Source organism: Pollicipes pollicipes, unplaced genomic scaffold, assembly GCF_011947565.3.
Source record: "Pollicipes pollicipes isolate AB1234 unplaced genomic scaffold, Ppol_2.1 Scaffold_4295;HRSCAF=5057_pilon_pilon_pilon, whole genome shotgun sequence".
NCBI classification, from domain to species: Eukaryota; Metazoa; Arthropoda; class Thecostraca; order Pollicipedomorpha; family Pollicipedidae; genus Pollicipes; species Pollicipes pollicipes.
This window is the reverse complement of record NW_023596461.1, coordinates 23,688,361-23,705,809: the sequence shown is the minus strand read 5'-3', so window position 1 is coordinate 23,705,809 and position 17,449 is coordinate 23,688,361. Positions and strand designations below refer to the sequence as shown.

At 56.5% G+C, this 17,449-nt stretch overlaps 2 protein-coding genes across 3 annotated transcripts in view; both read right to left on the bottom strand.

Moving 5' to 3' along the window:
• Window positions 1-3,279, bottom strand: part of LOC119097319 (E3 SUMO-protein ligase RanBP2-like) — a 24,743-nt gene extending 21,464 nt beyond the window's left edge. Inside the window, 6 exon segments of the mRNA XM_037220366.1 lie at window positions 242-478; window positions 768-925; window positions 1,503-1,598; window positions 2,399-2,504; window positions 2,831-2,887; window positions 3,253-3,279. Of these exon segments, the coding sequence (XP_037076261.1) occupies window positions 242-478; window positions 768-925; window positions 1,503-1,598; window positions 2,399-2,504; window positions 2,831-2,887; window positions 3,253-3,279 (681 nt within the window).
• On the bottom strand, window positions 2,855-17,449 carry LOC119096389 (RANBP2-like and GRIP domain-containing protein 5/6). 2 transcript variants are annotated; one of them, XM_037219260.1, is made up of 14 exons: window positions 17,315-17,449; window positions 13,085-13,169; window positions 12,205-12,430; window positions 11,540-11,710; window positions 10,474-10,643; window positions 9,081-9,220; window positions 8,541-8,688; window positions 7,759-7,875; window positions 7,470-7,622; window positions 6,576-6,882; window positions 5,352-5,457; window positions 4,701-4,862; window positions 3,661-3,804; window positions 2,855-2,984 (listed from the first exon to the last, which is right to left on the bottom strand). In XM_037219260.1, the coding sequence occupies exons 2-13, from the start codon at window positions 13,160-13,162 to the stop codon at window positions 3,798-3,800; spliced, it is 1,785 nt and encodes a 594-aa protein (XP_037075155.1). In that variant the 5' UTR covers window positions 13,163-13,169; window positions 17,315-17,449; the 3' UTR covers window positions 2,855-2,984; window positions 3,661-3,797. The 2 variants fall into 2 exon arrangements, with proteins under 2 accessions (XP_037075155.1, XP_037075156.1); XM_037219261.1 differs by having other exon boundaries at window positions 17,320-17,445.

The window sequence follows — 17,449 nt, the reverse complement described above, 5'->3', positions numbered from 1 at the left end:
CGACCGCCCCGTCGAGATGCGACAGACCGAGACGCCAGTGGCCGCGGCTACTGCAGAGGCGATGTCACACGGCTATGCCACGCATCCCAGAGACGAACGCCGCCGCCGTCCATGACATCTCGCAGCTGATTGCCTCCAACAGTGGGTGGCCTCGCTAAGCATCTGCACAGTCCCACAAGACGGCCCGGGCTGGCCGGCCCGCGTCCGCCGCGCCGAGCGTCCGGCGGAGCCGCTGACTCACCCTGAGCTGCTGCATCGACTGGCGGCTGTCACGCAGCACTTCAGCCACAGCGATGCGCACGTCTTCCAACGAGGCACGCAGTTCGTCCAGCAGCGGGGCGGGCGGCTCGTTCCGCTGGCTTTGCTCGGTCGGCTGGCTCTCCGAGCGCCGCTCCGACAGCAGGCGCAGAATTGCCTGCTGCGAGGTCTTCAGGCTCATCAGCTCGGCGCACACGCGATCCAGGGAGGGCCGCGACTCCTGGCGGCGGCAGGCAACGGTCAGCCGACGGAGCGGGCGTCGAGGCGGGCACACTGCTCACTAGCGGCGGCGGGAGCATAGGCGACATGACCTTACGGGACAATGTGGACGACCCGTACCGCGCATTACAGAACTGAACATACCTTGTGGCAGAACCGAAACCGTGGATTTGTGGAAACGGAAACCCGCCAACGACTACGTGAACAATAAGGTGAAAGGGACCGCCTCTGGCACAATACCGAAGCACATAGCCAGGCGCACAAGACCCTGGCGGCGGCGCCGTACTGACATTTCCGAAGCTGGAGGAGAGGTCGGCCGGCCGCGGCGGGGTGTTGACGGTGGCGAGCCGCGGGGTAGATGTGGCCACGCTTGCCACGCCGGTCGCAGGCCGGCGCGGCGTGATCAGCCCACCCTCCTGGCCGGCCTGCACGCTCGAAAAGCCATTCACTGTCGCGGAGAAGGGGGCGCAGTCACAGCACCGCACGCACGGACCGGCGCCACTCGTCTTGACCAGCCGCAACCGCACTGCGCGCAGACGCAGCGTACACAGACGGGCTCCAAGTGCGGCCCCTGGCTCTGGGCAGGCCGGCTGGCGCCAGGGCCCGCTACGCCCCGGGACGGGACAGCCGCGTCGGCCGACGTCAGCGTCCGGGGACCATCAGCCATCCGAGGCGGACGGTCGAGACGGACAGCGCCGCCACGCAAGCCCACCCGTGACGATCAATACAACAGACATCGACGAGGGCAGCCGAGGGTCACTTCTCACAGGCGATCACTTGCAGATGCTGCCGATCTTATTGGTATTTCTCATACATGTCAGTAACAGCTCTTACGATTGACAGCATTCATACACACAATATGTGCAGTCGGCTGTAAACAAACGGCACGTGCCGTACATGGTCACTTGATACTTAAGTTACAGGACACAGGCACATGACACGATCACAAAACTCCTGCACCGACCGATGCCGAGCCCGACAACGTGCACCGGCCGGCACTAGGCGGTGGACGGTGTTCAGCTTACCGTGCGTTGAGGAGGCAGTCTCCTCCATCCTCATGGCCTCCACCTCTCGAATCTGGACGGCCAGGTCGTCTCGGAGCTGCTGCGGCGCGCTGAACACTGCCGGAGGCCCGACAGACTTAGCGGCCGCCATCACACGGGCCCGAGCCGGCAGATGCCAGCCTCCACCACAGCCGAGTCGCTGTGGCCGTTAGCCGCGTGCAGAGGCGTCACAGGGCAGCCAGGCGTCAGCTGACGCACAAAGACGGTGGCCAATAGCAATGGAGAGGACACGACACATCCGATAATGCGATATCTAGAGTGACGATTATTGGCTGCATTTCGAAGCATTGTACGTCATGGGTGCGCGGCCCTATCCGTGGCACCAGCACTCACATCACGGCATTACTAACACAAAGAAGAAATTTACCATCGACCCAAGCAAAACAGCGTAACTATACACGGGAACGTAACGCAGGTCACCAAGCGGCCTTTACTGTAGCGCCAGCGACCGCGGTGGCCATACTAGCGCTAAAAAAACAACACCGAACAATGCGAAAGACAAACTCCGCTAGATGTCCGACCGAATAGCACCGCGGGGCAGAAACACACCTAAACAACGAGCAGCACGGAACGGACACACCCGCGCGACGCCGCGTCGCACACACGCACTGCACTGATACAATCCCGCTTGAAATTTTCAAGCGGGCTCGGGACACGTGGCCTTCCACTTCCGACCAAAACACACAGCTCAGCAAGTAGTCTATGGGTCGTCCCGGCAAGACACAGTCGTCACTCGGCATCGCTTCGCCAGCGCGTCCCAGTCGCATGTCCCCGCCTGCGTCACAGCGGACAATGGGCCCGGCCGTGTCGCAGTGTGCCGACGCCTCGACCGGCGGCGCCGAGGCCACCTGCCTTACATGGGTCGCGCAGTCGGTCCAGGGTGAGGTAGAACGACTCCAGCGACTGGCGCAGCAGGTCCGCTGCCTCGTCGGCTTCCGTCTGCTCCGCCAGCTGGCGCAGAATCTGAAACCGAGCGGCACTGACACCTCGCCCACAGGGTCGGCGTGACCTCAGCGCGTCATCGCCGGCTAGCCCATCTCCTCTGCCGCCACTCAGCCACGTCGTGCATTCCGTATTGAGATACAGAAGCCAGCCTCTACAAACGCCGTGATAAATTGCCCACTTATAATACATTACAACCTGCTACCGCCCGCAGTCGTGACAAACGTCGTCCGCCTCCACAGAGCAGTCACAGCGCGGCGCCAACAAGAGAGGTTGGGCCGGTCCGTCCGAACACGGGGGGGGGGGGGGGGGGGGGGGGGCGAGACCCGCAAAGCCAGCCCACTCACCACGCCCTGCTGGAAGGCGGCCTCGGGCGATGGCAGGCCGCATACCAGCTGCAGCGCCTCCTCGAGCCGGCCGCGCCGCTGGAGTAGGCTGGCCAGCAGCCGGCTCGCGCCGTCCTGCAGCCAGACGGCCCTCTCGGCGCTGGTGTGGTCCGCCCTGCGGAGAACGCCGTGGCGACCACAAGGTAATGGGCCATACAGACCATAGGTCACTGACCATGGGACCATAGGTCACACAGATCACAGACTATGGGCCCACAGGTCACACAGATCAGACCACAGGACCACAGGTCACAGATCACAGGCCACACAGGTCATAGACCACAGGTCACACAGGTCGCAGACCATAGGTCACAGCCCATGGGACCGCAGGTCAGACTACGGGTCACACAGGTCACACGGGTTACAGACCACAGGTCACCGACCCACAGGTCACACAGGTTACGGACCATGATACCACAGGTCACACCACAGGTCACACAGGATCACAGGACTACAGGTCACACATGCCATGGGACAACAGACCACACAGGCCACAGGCGGTCACAAGAAGACCATCACGAGGGTTAAGCTGGTGCACACTCCCGTGGGTAACTCGGCGACCATACCGTACCGGAGAAATCAGATCTGGCTGAATGCTGAATCGAAACAACCCACTGCATGCTTCTGTTGGCATCTCACAATACTGGAGACGCAAAGCCTCGAGGTACACCAAGTACTCTGTTCATTTACAATCCAGACAACACCTAGGACCGCCACATTAACACCGCTACTGGCATGACAGGCAGCCTCCATCCTTCCAGCTTGCCCAGCTCGCCAGGCGGGCCTCTCACCGCATTGTGTCGAACAGCCTGGTCTTGGGCTCGGAGGAAGCTCCGCCGCTCCTCAGGCTGTCCAGCAGCTGTCGCGCCGATCGCAGGTACAGCTCGGCGCGCTGCCTCGTACGCCTCCACATCCGACGGAGCGACGCTCACCGCCTGCAATGGACAGCAGCGCCACCTATCAACAGCTGGGTGACGTACCAACGCCACCGCATCGCTCCATGCACTTGGACTGGTGACAGCGAACGTGGCCATCGTAACATTCTATGGCACTTATGAAGCAAAGTGGTGACTTTCGGACCAGTCCTTTTACGCATGGTTCTCGCGTTCTCTCCGATATCTTGAACTAAAACGAACTACCTTAAATGGATGTTCCACATTTGAAGATGCTGACGGAAACATCAGATATGATGAAATAAGCTCACTTAACATTGGCATGCTTGTAAGTGGTGAAGACTGTTCAAAACAACACAATTCCTCTGTTTAGTAAATATGCCTCTCCATATGGCATTGTCTGATTACGTCAGCGTACCTTGCACAAGCCTGATTTAGAGCCAACTAACGGCCGTTACATCTGGAAATCGAGCTCACGAACGCCAGATATGAACAACTCAACAACTATATCTGTACTTGGCCTTAATCACCGCATAGTTAAATAATAGGATTTGAATGACGCCATTCTGGCGTCATGGATGCCTGGATGACTTAGAAATAGCTTCCCGAAATAGTCCGCGCATCTTCGCGGGCGTGTAACGTAGAAAGTAGAGGGGACTATGCCTTGAAGAGGGCTATTTCAGTTCAAAACCCCGTACAAATGTAGGACACTCTTTTAAGACCTCTTCTGCACCCAAAAAATACAAAGGTGGTCAGCTGTGTGCTGTTGATTATACAACCGCGGTTTGGTTACGTCACCCTACACAAACATTGCGGTCTCGAGTGCGTACAGACCCTAACCCCACGCCTGACCAAGTGCCAGCGTCTCACCAAAGGCAGCGTTCCTCGGCCGCGGGTGGGATGGGAGCGGGGAGCGGCCTGCACCGCCTGCTGCTGACCTGCTCAAGAGCCCAGTCTGCCAGCCGCAGCACCAGTCCGGCCGAGCAGCCGTGTCCGCTGAAGCAGCGCACCACCTCCAGGCCGCGCTGGAGCGTGCGCCGCAGGCCGCCCAGCTCGTGCGGCGCGCCGACTCCGCGTGCACACGCTGCACCGCGCTCCACCTGGTGGCGGGACGGCGGAGCTCACGGGCCGCGAAGGAGAGCCACGCGCGCACGCAGACGCCGCTCCATACGACGCTTCGCGATCAGCACACGGCGGCCGTGCTGTGCAAGGCCGCCAGCTTACCAGCTGTGTCAGAACACGGGCTATCGTTAAGGGAAGGCGGTGGGGAGAGAACAGGCCTTTCCATACTCTCCAGCGGGGTGACAGTCTTACTGAAAGTTTTGTCTGACAAATCGTCCATGGCCTCTCCATCTTTACAAAAGTTTTGTCTGACATATCGTCAATTGCCCCTCCATCTTCACAAAAGGTCTTGTCTGACAGATCGTCAATCGCCCCTCCATCGTTACAAAAGCTTCGTCTAACAGATCGTCAATTGTCCCCCCATTTTCAGGCCCCCCGCCCCCCAAGACCATCTCCCGGACCTCTGAGGCGTCACATCCCAGTGGCATCACTATCTCAACACCAGGCATAGCGCCTGGTGCACTGACCAATCCGCTTGGTCGGGTGTGCATAGCGGACTGGCCACCGCCGGTGGAAACAGGTGCTCAGGGTCCCGGCCGCCGGCGGCAGCCCGGATCTGGTCCGTCGTGTACACTGCAACGAAGACACCACTGTCATGCCGTAACGGAGACGCTACTGTCATGCTGCGACAGACACCACTGTCATCCTGTAACAGAGACACCATTGTCATCCTGTAACACAGACACCACTGTCATACTGTAACAGAGATGCCACTGTCATGCCGAAGCTGACACGCCGCCACACCGTAGCAAACGCCGCCGTCATACTGAAACAGAGACGAGCTGGCACGCTGGAACATTGACGCAGAGACGTTCGAATCCATACTGAAACAGGGGTTTCGCAAAATGGAATGCAACATAAATGCAGCTGTTGCAATGGACCGGAGCCGACGCCGCCACAGAGCCGGACAGCCGCCAGACAGCGGCTGTCCGGCTGACAGCTAGACGGCGGTCAGTCCGGCATTCGGGCGCCTCGGTCTGGGTAGAGCCGGGACGGATCAGGTGTCAGTGATCGGGGGCAAAAAGCAACGGCTTCGCAGCCAGTCAATTACCGTGCATGTGCACGCTGCTGGAAGCCAGAATTCGGAAGGCATCAAATGATATTTCCACCCAACACACCCAACTGGCCATTGGCTTTGGAGCACTGCAGTGCTGCCTCTGTCACAATGGAATGCACACCTTGCCATGCTTGAACAGTGTGTCGCTTGTCCCACGGGAGCGGAACGGCGACAGTAAATTGAAATAGAGCCAAAACGCTGCCTAAATACACAGGACGACTTGCAACATCACATAGGCGACAGCAGTCATACCAATGGGATACTACTATGGCGTTGTGTGTAGACCGCACACCATATCACTAGGAAGCATGTACTACACGTCTCAGTACCACTGAGTTGCTTGTCAGACACTTCAGAAAACCGGTTACGCCCCCAGCACCGCCTCCGGCATCGACTCAAAGGCGCTCGCAGCTGCATTCGCTTCACCGCATTTGCTTTATGCACTGCCGCCACACGGCGTGGCTGTGACAACACAGAAACGTACATAAGCAATTCCACATGTTTCTATCACGGATGTATGGCGTCCCCGAGTCGGCATTCCATCGCAGGCTGCCTCGCGGGTGGGCTGGCCACAGCTCCTGTGCGCCACCTCGCCACAAGGTGACCACGGCGGCCCGTGCCCCCGTCCCCTCACCGGTAGCCTCGAGGAAAGCCAGCACGTCGATACGACAGAGCGTCTCGGGCGCCGCCGAGGTGACGGCGGGGTCGCCCAGCCGCAGGTCAGCCGCCAGCGCCGGGCCGGCGGCGGCGCCCGAGCGCAGCCGCAGCCAGACGGCGTGGTGCAGCGAGCCGGCCCTCTCCGCCCAGAACAGGCCGGCCATAGCGGCCAGGTCGGCCAGCCGCGGCGCCGCCGGACTCGTCTCCAGAAAGGCCGGCAGCGTGAGGAAGGCGGACGTGGCGCGACGGCCCAGCGACGACAAGGCGCCTCCGCCGAACACACGCTGCCGGAACAACGGGCCGCGGTCAAACGACGGCTAGCTGGCGACCCAGGCGGCTGCCGGCGTCATTAGCGCCGCGGCCGCCCGGCGGAAACCGGCGCCCAGCGGCCTGCAGGGAGGAGCGGACCTGGACCCCTCGGTCTCTGGCCCAACACCAGTGCCACCCGACGACGGGTGCATCCGGCACTCCGCCCGCACTCCACCCCCGAAACATGCGCCACAGCGAGCGTTGTTCCGCGGCATTACAACGATACCAAACATTCACGGCAGTTTGTGATCATCAGTCAAGCCACCCAACCACAAGGACACAGCGAAGGTGCGGAGCGCTGCACGCCGCATTCGCATGGGGTGTCACGTGACGCTGTCGGCTGTCTAACGAGAGCGGGGCAACGCTTCTCCCGCCCGCACACTCAGTTCATGCCATTGGGGCTTTACGACGCACTCAGCTGCTGCGGCTATATGGCGCCGCCCGCCTGTCACCCTGGCAGGACGGGCGGGCACCGCGGGGAATGGAACCCCGTACCTCTGGTTTCCCAGACGCGTTAAGCACTACACTACCGGCAACCCCCCCCCCCCCCCCGCGCACTCACCGAGTGTATGCGGTTGCGGCCCTGTTCGTTGCAGAACTGCTGCTGCACGTCCAGCAAGAGATTAGGCTTGCTGTTGCGCTCGGCGGCCAGGATGCACCAGCCCACCTCCACCAGCCGGGCGCCGGCGCACTGGCGCCACACGTCCAGCGTCGCCTGCCCGCGGCCAGGGCGTGGTCAGAGCCGTGCCAACACGCCGAGGACAGCGGCATCCACGGCGACGACTCATCTGCACCGCATCCGCTCTGCAGTCGCGGCAGCCGCACGGGTCTCACGGTCGGCCGCCACGTACCTGTCTGTTGGAGAGCTGGTACATGCGCGACACGGGCTCCAGCGGCGGGAAGGCCTGCGCGGCCAGCAACAGCACAAGCGCCATGTCGGCCGCCTCCCGCCTCTCACCAGCGCCGCCCTGTAACCGGCGGCAGGTCACGTGACGGGGAGGAGTCGTCGGCCGGGGCTGCCACGGCGGGCCGAAGGTGTGCGTACAGCACGGCCGCGGTGATCTGACAAAGGGCTCCTTGGAGGCCCTGGATTTGGGGCATGTCTCATATGGATCAAAACAATACAATACGCATGGTAGTTTGGCTCATACACTGCTGCGAACGAGTGCGTCAATTGACATTTCATCCGCGCAATGTGTTGAGTGTAATGGCAGTGGTGCATATTCAAGTCACTGCATTCTCATTCAAGCGCCTTGCGAACTCAACGAACCAAAGCCCGGCAGCGCAACAACGCGGCGCAAATACGTCATGACCTCCAGTCACGACCTGCACACGGAGTGGCCAGGCTAGCGCCGCGAGCTGGCGTCAGCTGGGCCGGCCGTCAGCGCTGACGTCAGCTGGGCCGGCCGTCAGCGCTAACGTCAGCTGGGCCGGTCACCAGCGCTGACGTCAGCTGGGCCGGCCGTCAGCGCTGACGTCAGCTGGGCCGGCCGTGAGTGCTGACGTCAGCTGGGCCGGCCGTCAGCGCTGACGTCAGCTGGGCCGGCCGTCAGCGCTGACGTCAGCTGGGCCGGTCACCAGCGCTGACGTCAGCTGGGCCGGCCGTCAGTGCTGGTCTCAGCCGCCGTCTCACCTTAGCGGTGTACAGCAGCACGCAGGCCATGTGATAGAAGAGCTGGCCGGTGACGTGGCTGAGCAAGGCGCGCGCTTCCAGTCGCGTCTGCTCGGGCTTGGACGAGTCATCCGTATCCCGACCCGCCTGGAGCAGCAGCTGGTCCAGCCTGTGGGCCGCGCCCGCCACCGCGTCAGCCAACCGAGCAGCGAGCTCGAGAGGGACGCGCCCACCGCGCAGGGTCCTGCACCGCCGCCGGGTGCGAACGGGCAGATGTCGAGACAGCCCCGATTCATTCATTTGCATTTCCAGCAGCGGATAATCTTCCGAGATAAAAGGCATCCCGGCCGTGTGGCCGGTTGGCCATGAGAGAGGTCCTTCCTTCCAAACTCTACACCATCCGCTTCGCAACTCGCATGTCACTGGCATCGTCACCAGCATCGGCATCATAGCCGTGATCAACACGTACACCGTAAAAATCCTTACCAACATCACAAACGGCACCACTACACTATAGCCACAGTGCATCCAGACAGCACCGCTGCCCGTCGCAGCACCCACCGGTAGAGGCTGGTGACGATCTGAGTGGCGGGCGCTCGAGCCACCAGTTCCAGCTCCACCAGCCGGTCCAGCGCGGCCAGCTGGGTCAGCTGCAGCTCCAGCGGCGGCGATGACGGCGACGCCAGCGACGCCTGGTGCTTCTACCGGTCAGAGAGCGGCGCCGCTCAGTCGCCCGTGACCAGCACGGCGGCTGAGACACGCCGGCCGCGGCCGCTCTGGCGGCCCGCACGCAGCGAAGCGGGACACGGCCCGCACACCGTCCTCACAGCAGACCGTGTCACCGGCCGGCCGGCCGTTTGTGGGTCTTCGCAGCTGCCGTGGCGAAACGCGCCACTTTAGCCTGGAGAAGCTACTGAAAACTGCTGAAATACTACTCGGAGTGTAAGTCGGATTTGGCACTATCGCTAATCCGTCGAAACCATATCCCTTTTAGGTTCTTTAAGCCTCCAAAACAACCAAAGATTGCTTCATACCAAAGGAGAATTATCAAAAACCTTGGGAATATATCAAATTTGTTCCCTCCGTAGACGTAACACTGCACAATTATATTATATGCTGATACAGTCAATCCTTTCAAGTAACATTAATTCATAACAATGAAATACAAAAAATATATAAATATTAACTATGCAAAATGCAGATGGCACAACACCTTGCTCTTCATACGTTATCCACTTTGTTTCTAGCTGACACCCCAAATAATCACTGGGCACACACAGCCAAGGCAGTTGACGGCGATCGAAATAAAGAGCTATGCTTGTCGGCTGACGCCAAAGACACGCCATTTCACAAGTGGCACGTTAAGCCATTCTGAAAAAATGGCAACATAGCATGGCAATGATGGAAACAAAACAGGAACGTTACAGCTGCCGACACACCTAGATGACGTTAACGCCTTCAGGTTCGGTATTCCGGAAGAAGTGTTGGCTTCGCAGCACTTAATTGGGTTTGAATTGTGGTCATCCTCTCAGATAGGGGAAAAAGCCTTCCAGCTTTCCACGTACGTGGAAAAAAACACCTATATTCCTATAATGTAGAACGGTATGTTGAAACAATGACGGTAGAATGGGTCAAAATGTGGTAGACCTTGATGCTAGGGTTGACAGACCGCACAGCCTCGACGCACCGTATCCGATGATCGATTTGGTTGGTTGGTTGATTATATTTTACAGATGTTTTCTACGCCTATAGATCTTTTATCGAAGAGCGACCATGATAATGGGGGCTTTTGAGAGCATCGACAACTGCATTCGTTTGGCTCATCATCAATCTGCAAACCAATCCGCATCGCACAATCTGTCTAGCAAGAAATACACAGCGGCATCCGCGGTAATGAGCGTCAAGAAACAGCGCCGGTGTCGGCAGGCCGCAGGCCAAATGCTGCGCCGCCTACCTGGCAGGCGTCGGCCAGGCACCGGTACCAGGCGACCGAACGCGGGAACGGGCGCCGCTGCTCCACCTGCCGGCCGTAGCTGTAGGCGTCGCCGGCGCGGCCGGCCGCCGTCAGCTGGCTCATCAGACGGATGTGACGGTCGCCGTCCTCCGGCTGGGCGGCCACGGCGTCTGTCGGCGCGCCGGCATCAGGTCAGCCAGGTCACGCTGTGTGCCGCGTCACATCGTCAGCGATGTCACACTGCATCGTGTCACGTTATCAGTCAGTCACACTGTGTGCCGCGTCACATCGTCAGCAATGTCACACTGCGTCGTGTCACGTTATCAGTCAGTCACACTGTGTGCCGTGTCACACCGTCAGCCAGTCACATTATGAGCCGTGTCACACCGTCAGCCAGTCACACTGTGTGCCACGTCACACCATCCGCCAGGTCATACTGTACACCATGACACACAGCCAGGTCACACTGTGTTCCGTGACACACAGTCAGCCAGGTCATACTGTGTGTCGTGTCGCACCGTCAGCCAGGTCAAACTATGTACTGTGCCACAAATCAGCCAAGTCACACTGTGCGCCATGCCACACCGTCAGCCAGGCCATACTGTACACCATGACACACAGCCAGATCACACTGTATGCCGTGACAACAGTCAGTCAGTCACACTGTATGTCGTGTCACGTCGTCAGCCGGGTCATACTGTGTCGTGTCACACAATCAGCCAAGCCACACTGTGTGCTACGTCACAGTCAGCTAGGTCACACGGCGCACACACGGGCCGGTCACCACAGCTCCGCAGATCAGTGGTAGTGGTATGTGTATGTGCACATGGGTGGGGGAAGGTGCAACCATTGAGCTTTGTCTGCTATGTCCAACTTTGACGGCCTAGGGTGCTCCTCATTCTACCAATGACATAGCCAAAACAGACCTGGAACGTCCATCTTCTGTGGAGGCTGCATCAGCTTTCATCACGAAATGGGGATAACCTTCCGGCTGATACTGTCGCCAACTGTAGCTGGGCAAATACACGAGCTGGCACGACTAATGTTCGCCGAAACACGTCCTGACCTGCCATCAACTTCTCAAGGTCGTCCAAGTCCTTGTCGGTTGCCGGAGAGCGCAGTTGCCGTTCCTTCAGCTTTATGAGTATCGGGTCGTTGGGGAAATACTTGCCGGCCTGCTGCAGCCACCGGCCGTCCGGCGCCGAGTTCGGCGGCAGATCGAGCAGCAGTTGGCAGCCTGCGGGACAGGCAGCAGACGACCTGTGGGAGCCTGATGGCAGGCACGGGTGGCGGCGGCGACCGCAGAGCCGCAGTGATAATGAGCATCGCTCGGGCGCAACACGAGCACGGCGAAAAGCTGTCGCATCAGGAGCGCTCCCATATCAGGTGGGCGATGGCCAGCATGGCACGCAGCAGCAGCGATGTAAACGATAGAGATTGTGTCCATTCACTGACAGCCAAGTAACTCAGCTGTCCTCAGTTTCAGGGGACGGTTCGGTGGAGTTTAGTACGGTCTGAACCTGAAACACCTTCCATCATTAATTTGTTTTCCGACCGGTAGATACAGATCCACATTATCCGCACGAAAGGACACCAGACGACGCGATAATCGCAAACGTCGTTCACATCCGGTCCTGAAATGCATACCAACAGTACACTAGGACTGCTCTGAGAGCTCCGGTTCCGGCGCCCAGCAGCCCAGCACGGCCGCGCGCGCCCAGCCGCCCTCACCGGTCATCACCAGGCCCTTCTGGTGCGGGTCGAGCTCGAGCGAGCGCTGGTACGCGGCCAGCGCAGCCGGCCGGTCGCCGGTGGCGGCCAGCACCTGACCACGCAACTTGTGCGCCGGCGCGGCGCCCGGCTTCGCTTTCAGATACCAGTCCAGGTACTCTAGCGCCGTGCGATGTTCGCCCACGTGATGGTACATGCGGGCGATGCTGAAGCCGCGAAGAGCGCGCTGCCGGCGATCGGCGCGCTGAAGACCCGGCGGTAGCCAGGGGGGGGGGGGGGGGGAGCGGCTAGCTCACACAGGGTAGCAGTGGGAGGCGCGACACAGCCCCAGCGGCGGCGCTGCTCAGCTGACGACGCGCTCGAGGTTTGCGTTTTCGACTCAGCTTTTGGCAGGTGTAACACTATCCAGTCATATGGGACCCAGACATATGGGTGAGATTACATTCAAACAATGCTGCTGAAAAGGGTCTCATCAGGCAGTGTGTTGACATGTTTGCCCTGGTCTGACTGAAATGATAATGACAATGCCCTTGCTTAATCCATAAAACTAGGTGCCTGTAGCATATCAACACTACAGCCTCCCATGCCAAAACAAGCTTGCCATGCAGACTGACTGACAGTACTACACATTTCATGATCATCAGCCATTGCATATGCATCCACTGTTGTGATGCAAAATACAGAGCCTACCACACAGTTGACACCAGAGAGGAATCAACCTAATTCCCACCAGAACAATTCATTTTAATACAAGCTGCTTGCTCCACACAGGCCTTTAAACCATCATGCAAATGTCTGGCAGCCTGCGAATGCTACACACCATCCCACGACACAACAGCCTGTAACCCCGCCCACCAATCACAACACATACAATACTTACCTCATCAGCAGCTTTCACTTTAGAAAGCAGCTCTTTCACAAAGTGATCCACATCTTTTTTCTTTGTGTAAAGCGACATCTCGGACCTGAGAAAAGAAGTGTGACATTACTATATTTGTATATTTGAATGCCCCAACAACTGATCACACTAGGACCAATGATCGCAAATGTTACAGTCCACAATGGCTTGCTGGGTTGTGAATATCACTATCCCTGATTCGCTGGTTTCCTTTACAGAATTCAGCACTGGCTAACAGCCTACAACATAACTATGTGCACAGTTAGGTGATCAATGCTGCATTCGCTTGGAGCAAGCCCACATTCTTTTTGTTTTACATACTGTGGTTCGTGCACAGCTACACCTGGTTATCCATGCTGCTTGCACTTTATATCTATCAACAGCAGCTCTTAGTTTTGGCCACTTCTGTACACATATTTCCCAGATCAGAAGACAATATGGCCCTAACCTAACACCCCAGGGGCAGTCAGCCAAGCCCCCTGCCTGGTCTGGATTCTCCCCATCCCAACATCTTAGGGAGGGGGGGGGGGGCAGGGGAGGAGCATCCCATTAGGCTTAGGTTTGCTGAGACCAAACATCTCAGATGCTAGGTCTGCTCAAAAGGCTAGTTTGCACAGCAATTTCCTGTGATTAACTGGGACCTGCACCACCTTTCTGAGCATCACAATCTTACAAGATGGCTATATAAGGCTTCTTGTGACCACAATACACCAGGTAGGCGCTAAAAGAACAAAACAGCAGTACTGTATCTTTCAGTTAAAAAAAAATAACTTTTACCTTGTACTCATGATGGTGTTAGGCAGTATGCAAGTACATCACAAGAGTGTTGGTGATTGATAGGCAAGTCAGTTGAGCTTTTGATGAGTCAGCTGAGCATGGGTGAAGTCCCCATTGCAACAGCAAGAAAAAGGGGTAGGAATAGGCATATAAGTGGGGGTATATGTAGGAGTAAGCAGTAGGAGCAGGGGTAGGCTGGGTTATGTTAAGATTGGGTCCAAGCCTGGGAAACAAAACTGTCATAATTACAACACAAGTTTTGTTTTTGCAAGTTTTTTGAAGTTTTCTGACCTGGTGGCTAGAATGAGAACGAATCTCAGGTGATGAGGTGTCACAACACTGAATGATGTGTGACCAGAGGTGAATTATCTCTTGTGCATATGTGTGAGCACTGACCCTCCAGTCATAATACATTAAGCTGGTGATGACTGATGGTTCAACAGCTGGTAAATGGCACAAAAAGACATTGTTGTAGACCAATGCCAGACTGTTTGCCGCCGGCTGGCTGGTGTGGGATCTGAGGTGTAGTGTTTGGTGCCTCTCGCGAGTACCTAGTAGGAACACCATTCAAAACCGAAAAAAAACATCAAAATGCCTTTGAATCCTTAAACAGAAGTTAAAATAAAACAGTTAAAAAAGTTAAAGTTAAAACAGATGGTAAAGTCAGACAAAACTTTTATGGAGTTCTGGGAATGCTTTTTTTGGGGGGAGGGCCAAAACACACTCTCAGAGGTTTTTTTTGGGGGGGGGCATGGCCCCGTGCCCCTGTACCCGAGGCCCCATACCCGTGGCCCTGGGTAATTGCTTTAACGATCATTTCGTCCCTGGCCCAGGGGTGTCTACCAGCTGCCATTCTGGCGACATGGAGGCAGGCTTCGCCTGAGGGGTTCGTCCGGAGGCCCTCACACATGTGCATCCCACATTGGTGCCCTCCCTGGCGCGGAAGGCCCTCTGGCGGCTGCCGGCCAGAGCATTTGGCCCGGGATGGGCGCAGGAGCCCTCAATGGTGCAATAAGATCCCTGATAACCATTAACTGGCACAAGGACCCATGTTTGGCCAACAGGCCCTTGGCTAAAATGGGGTGCAGGGTCTTGTAAGGGGCCGGGTCACCACTGGCCAACTCTGGACCCCTTCCATCACAGGACCCCGCATTTGCACACTCCGGGGGCCTGACCATCAAAAGACCACTCATTGCTGTAGGGACTCTGACCAATGCAAATCGCGGGCCTCGGCCTCGTTCCTGCTGGAGAAATGGGGGCCCGTGACTCAGAGCAACGCGGAGTCGGCTACTCGGTGTAGTGGTCTCCGGCCGAAATAGATGGCTGTATCGTCCTTGGGGCCCACAATCAGTGAAATAGGCATATTGGCTGACATTTGGAGTCACATCCATATGGGTCAGGATAACCTGCAGCCTTTCGACCCTTATGGCCATTCAGCCTTCCCATCACCCCGCTGATCGTCCGTCTTGATGGGCACATCAGTCGCTCTTCAGGCACCCTTGTACACTCTCTGACCGACTCGGGGGCCCTTGTCAACACCAGACCTCCGGTTACGCGCTGTGTACTCCTAGCTGGCAAAGGGGTCCCTCATTGGCTCAGGGTGCACCGAACAATGTAAATAGCAGGTCCTGACCTTGTCCCTGCTAGGGAAATGGCCTCCCAGGTCCAGACTGGGGCCCAATCAGTGCAATGGGTCCTCTGGCTGGTCTCTGAGGGTCCGACCTATGCCCCCTTGACCTTTAGCCAGTCCTTTGTGTCCCATATCAGATTCGCGCTACTCCGATTTGAGGTTTCTTTGTGGTCACCTGAATACCACCTCAGGCTTAGCACCAGCCACTTTCTCCCCATGGCAGGCCACTCACAAGGGCAAACTGAGTTTGGAGGAGGGGCAAAAAGTGAAAAATAAAATGTCCTCCATAACCTATGGTAACAATCAAGTTCCTCCTCAAATTTGGTCTTTTCTTCTTCTTTTAGCAGGCCATATAAGGGATGGAGGGGTTTCCTCAAGGACATAGCATACCTGAGCCACTGTCCAGCACTAAGGACTTGAGCTTTTTTCTTTTCAGAGAGGTGTGATATGACCATTACTTCTCTCAACATCCAAATTTCATGGGATGAGAGCACCCATATTAATACTATATATATTAATACTAATAAATACTATGCTCTTGCTGGTCTCAGTGATCGCCAAAGACCATTAGAGATTGACTTCTTCCAATTCTGAAATTTCCTACCTTCCTAAGTAAGTGTCTCCTTCCTTAGTCTATGCTCACACCTACTATATTTTTTGAAGCTATGGTGCTGATAGAAAGCAGTTAATATTGACAACTCTATTATAAAGATGTGAGTCCCAGTTAGGGTTGAGGGAAACCAATGCTTAAAATATGCACCCATTGTACAATTTTACAGAGCACATCATGACAAATTTATGATTAAAATGTCATGCAGACCACACCAATATAAAGAGGAGCACCTGTTGCATAGTAGTTTGTGCAGCTACATCCTAGCTAAGGTAGATCTCTCTCATCAAATGGAAAGATCCTGGGGCAATGTGATATGTGCCTAGGCCTTTAGTGACCCAGATATACTTAATTTGGGAGTGCCAGTTGTGTAGTTTCCTATTCAGTTAGATGGAATGCTAGCCACTTTCCCGACTTTGAGAAGAAATTGGTCAAAATCAGGGAGAACATGGTTTGCTCCCTTTATTTGGGACTTAAGATTTCTCTGCTCACCTGCTCAACAAAGTTATGCACAAAACCACACCATCTGGGACATCAGACTGCTGCAAGATCAGCACCCGGAGGTCATTGCAGCAGGGGTGAACGAGTTATTTACTTATTACAGGGCATGCCAATCAGACAAAATTAGCACTGCTACATCTACTCACCAACAATGAGTCTGATACAATACTTTTGTCAGTGTATGACACTGAGCTGAACTTATATATTACCTTTATCTACACCACCAACTAACCACTCCACCACCTCCATACATTGACTTGCCAAGGCCCACTGTCAGAAGGTTACATGAAAGTGAGCACAGCACTGCAGTGTTCAATGGCAGAGCCACTGTAATTTATCAGTTCTCATATTGATTTTTTAGACCTTAATGAACAATAAATCTTGCTTTAGCTTTATGCCCAGGTCATCATTTTGTGCTAACACTTCTTAGATCCATAGGGAAAATGATGCTTTTGTCTAATGCCCCTTTATGCATTTCATCAAGTATTCAGCTTGGATTTCTTGGTGCATGATGCGCGCTCTCTCCAATGCTAAATCCTCCTCAACAGCCGGAAACTCGCGGAGCCGTAGATTTCTGCGTGCCCAAGGCTATCTAACGCGCGCGCCCAGGCGGGTGTTTAGGATGGTGCTTGGCGTCACATGCGACCCAAAACACCGAAACTCTATATTCAAAACAGCGGACAGCTTCACTAACCTCACCCAGCCTCGAAACACGTGCACTTTTCACGCACAACGACTTGGGCGATTGGAAACCACCCACGACGCCACACAGTGCACGCTGACACACGAATATCTGCTCGACCATGCGCAGCACCGGCGGGCACAAGGC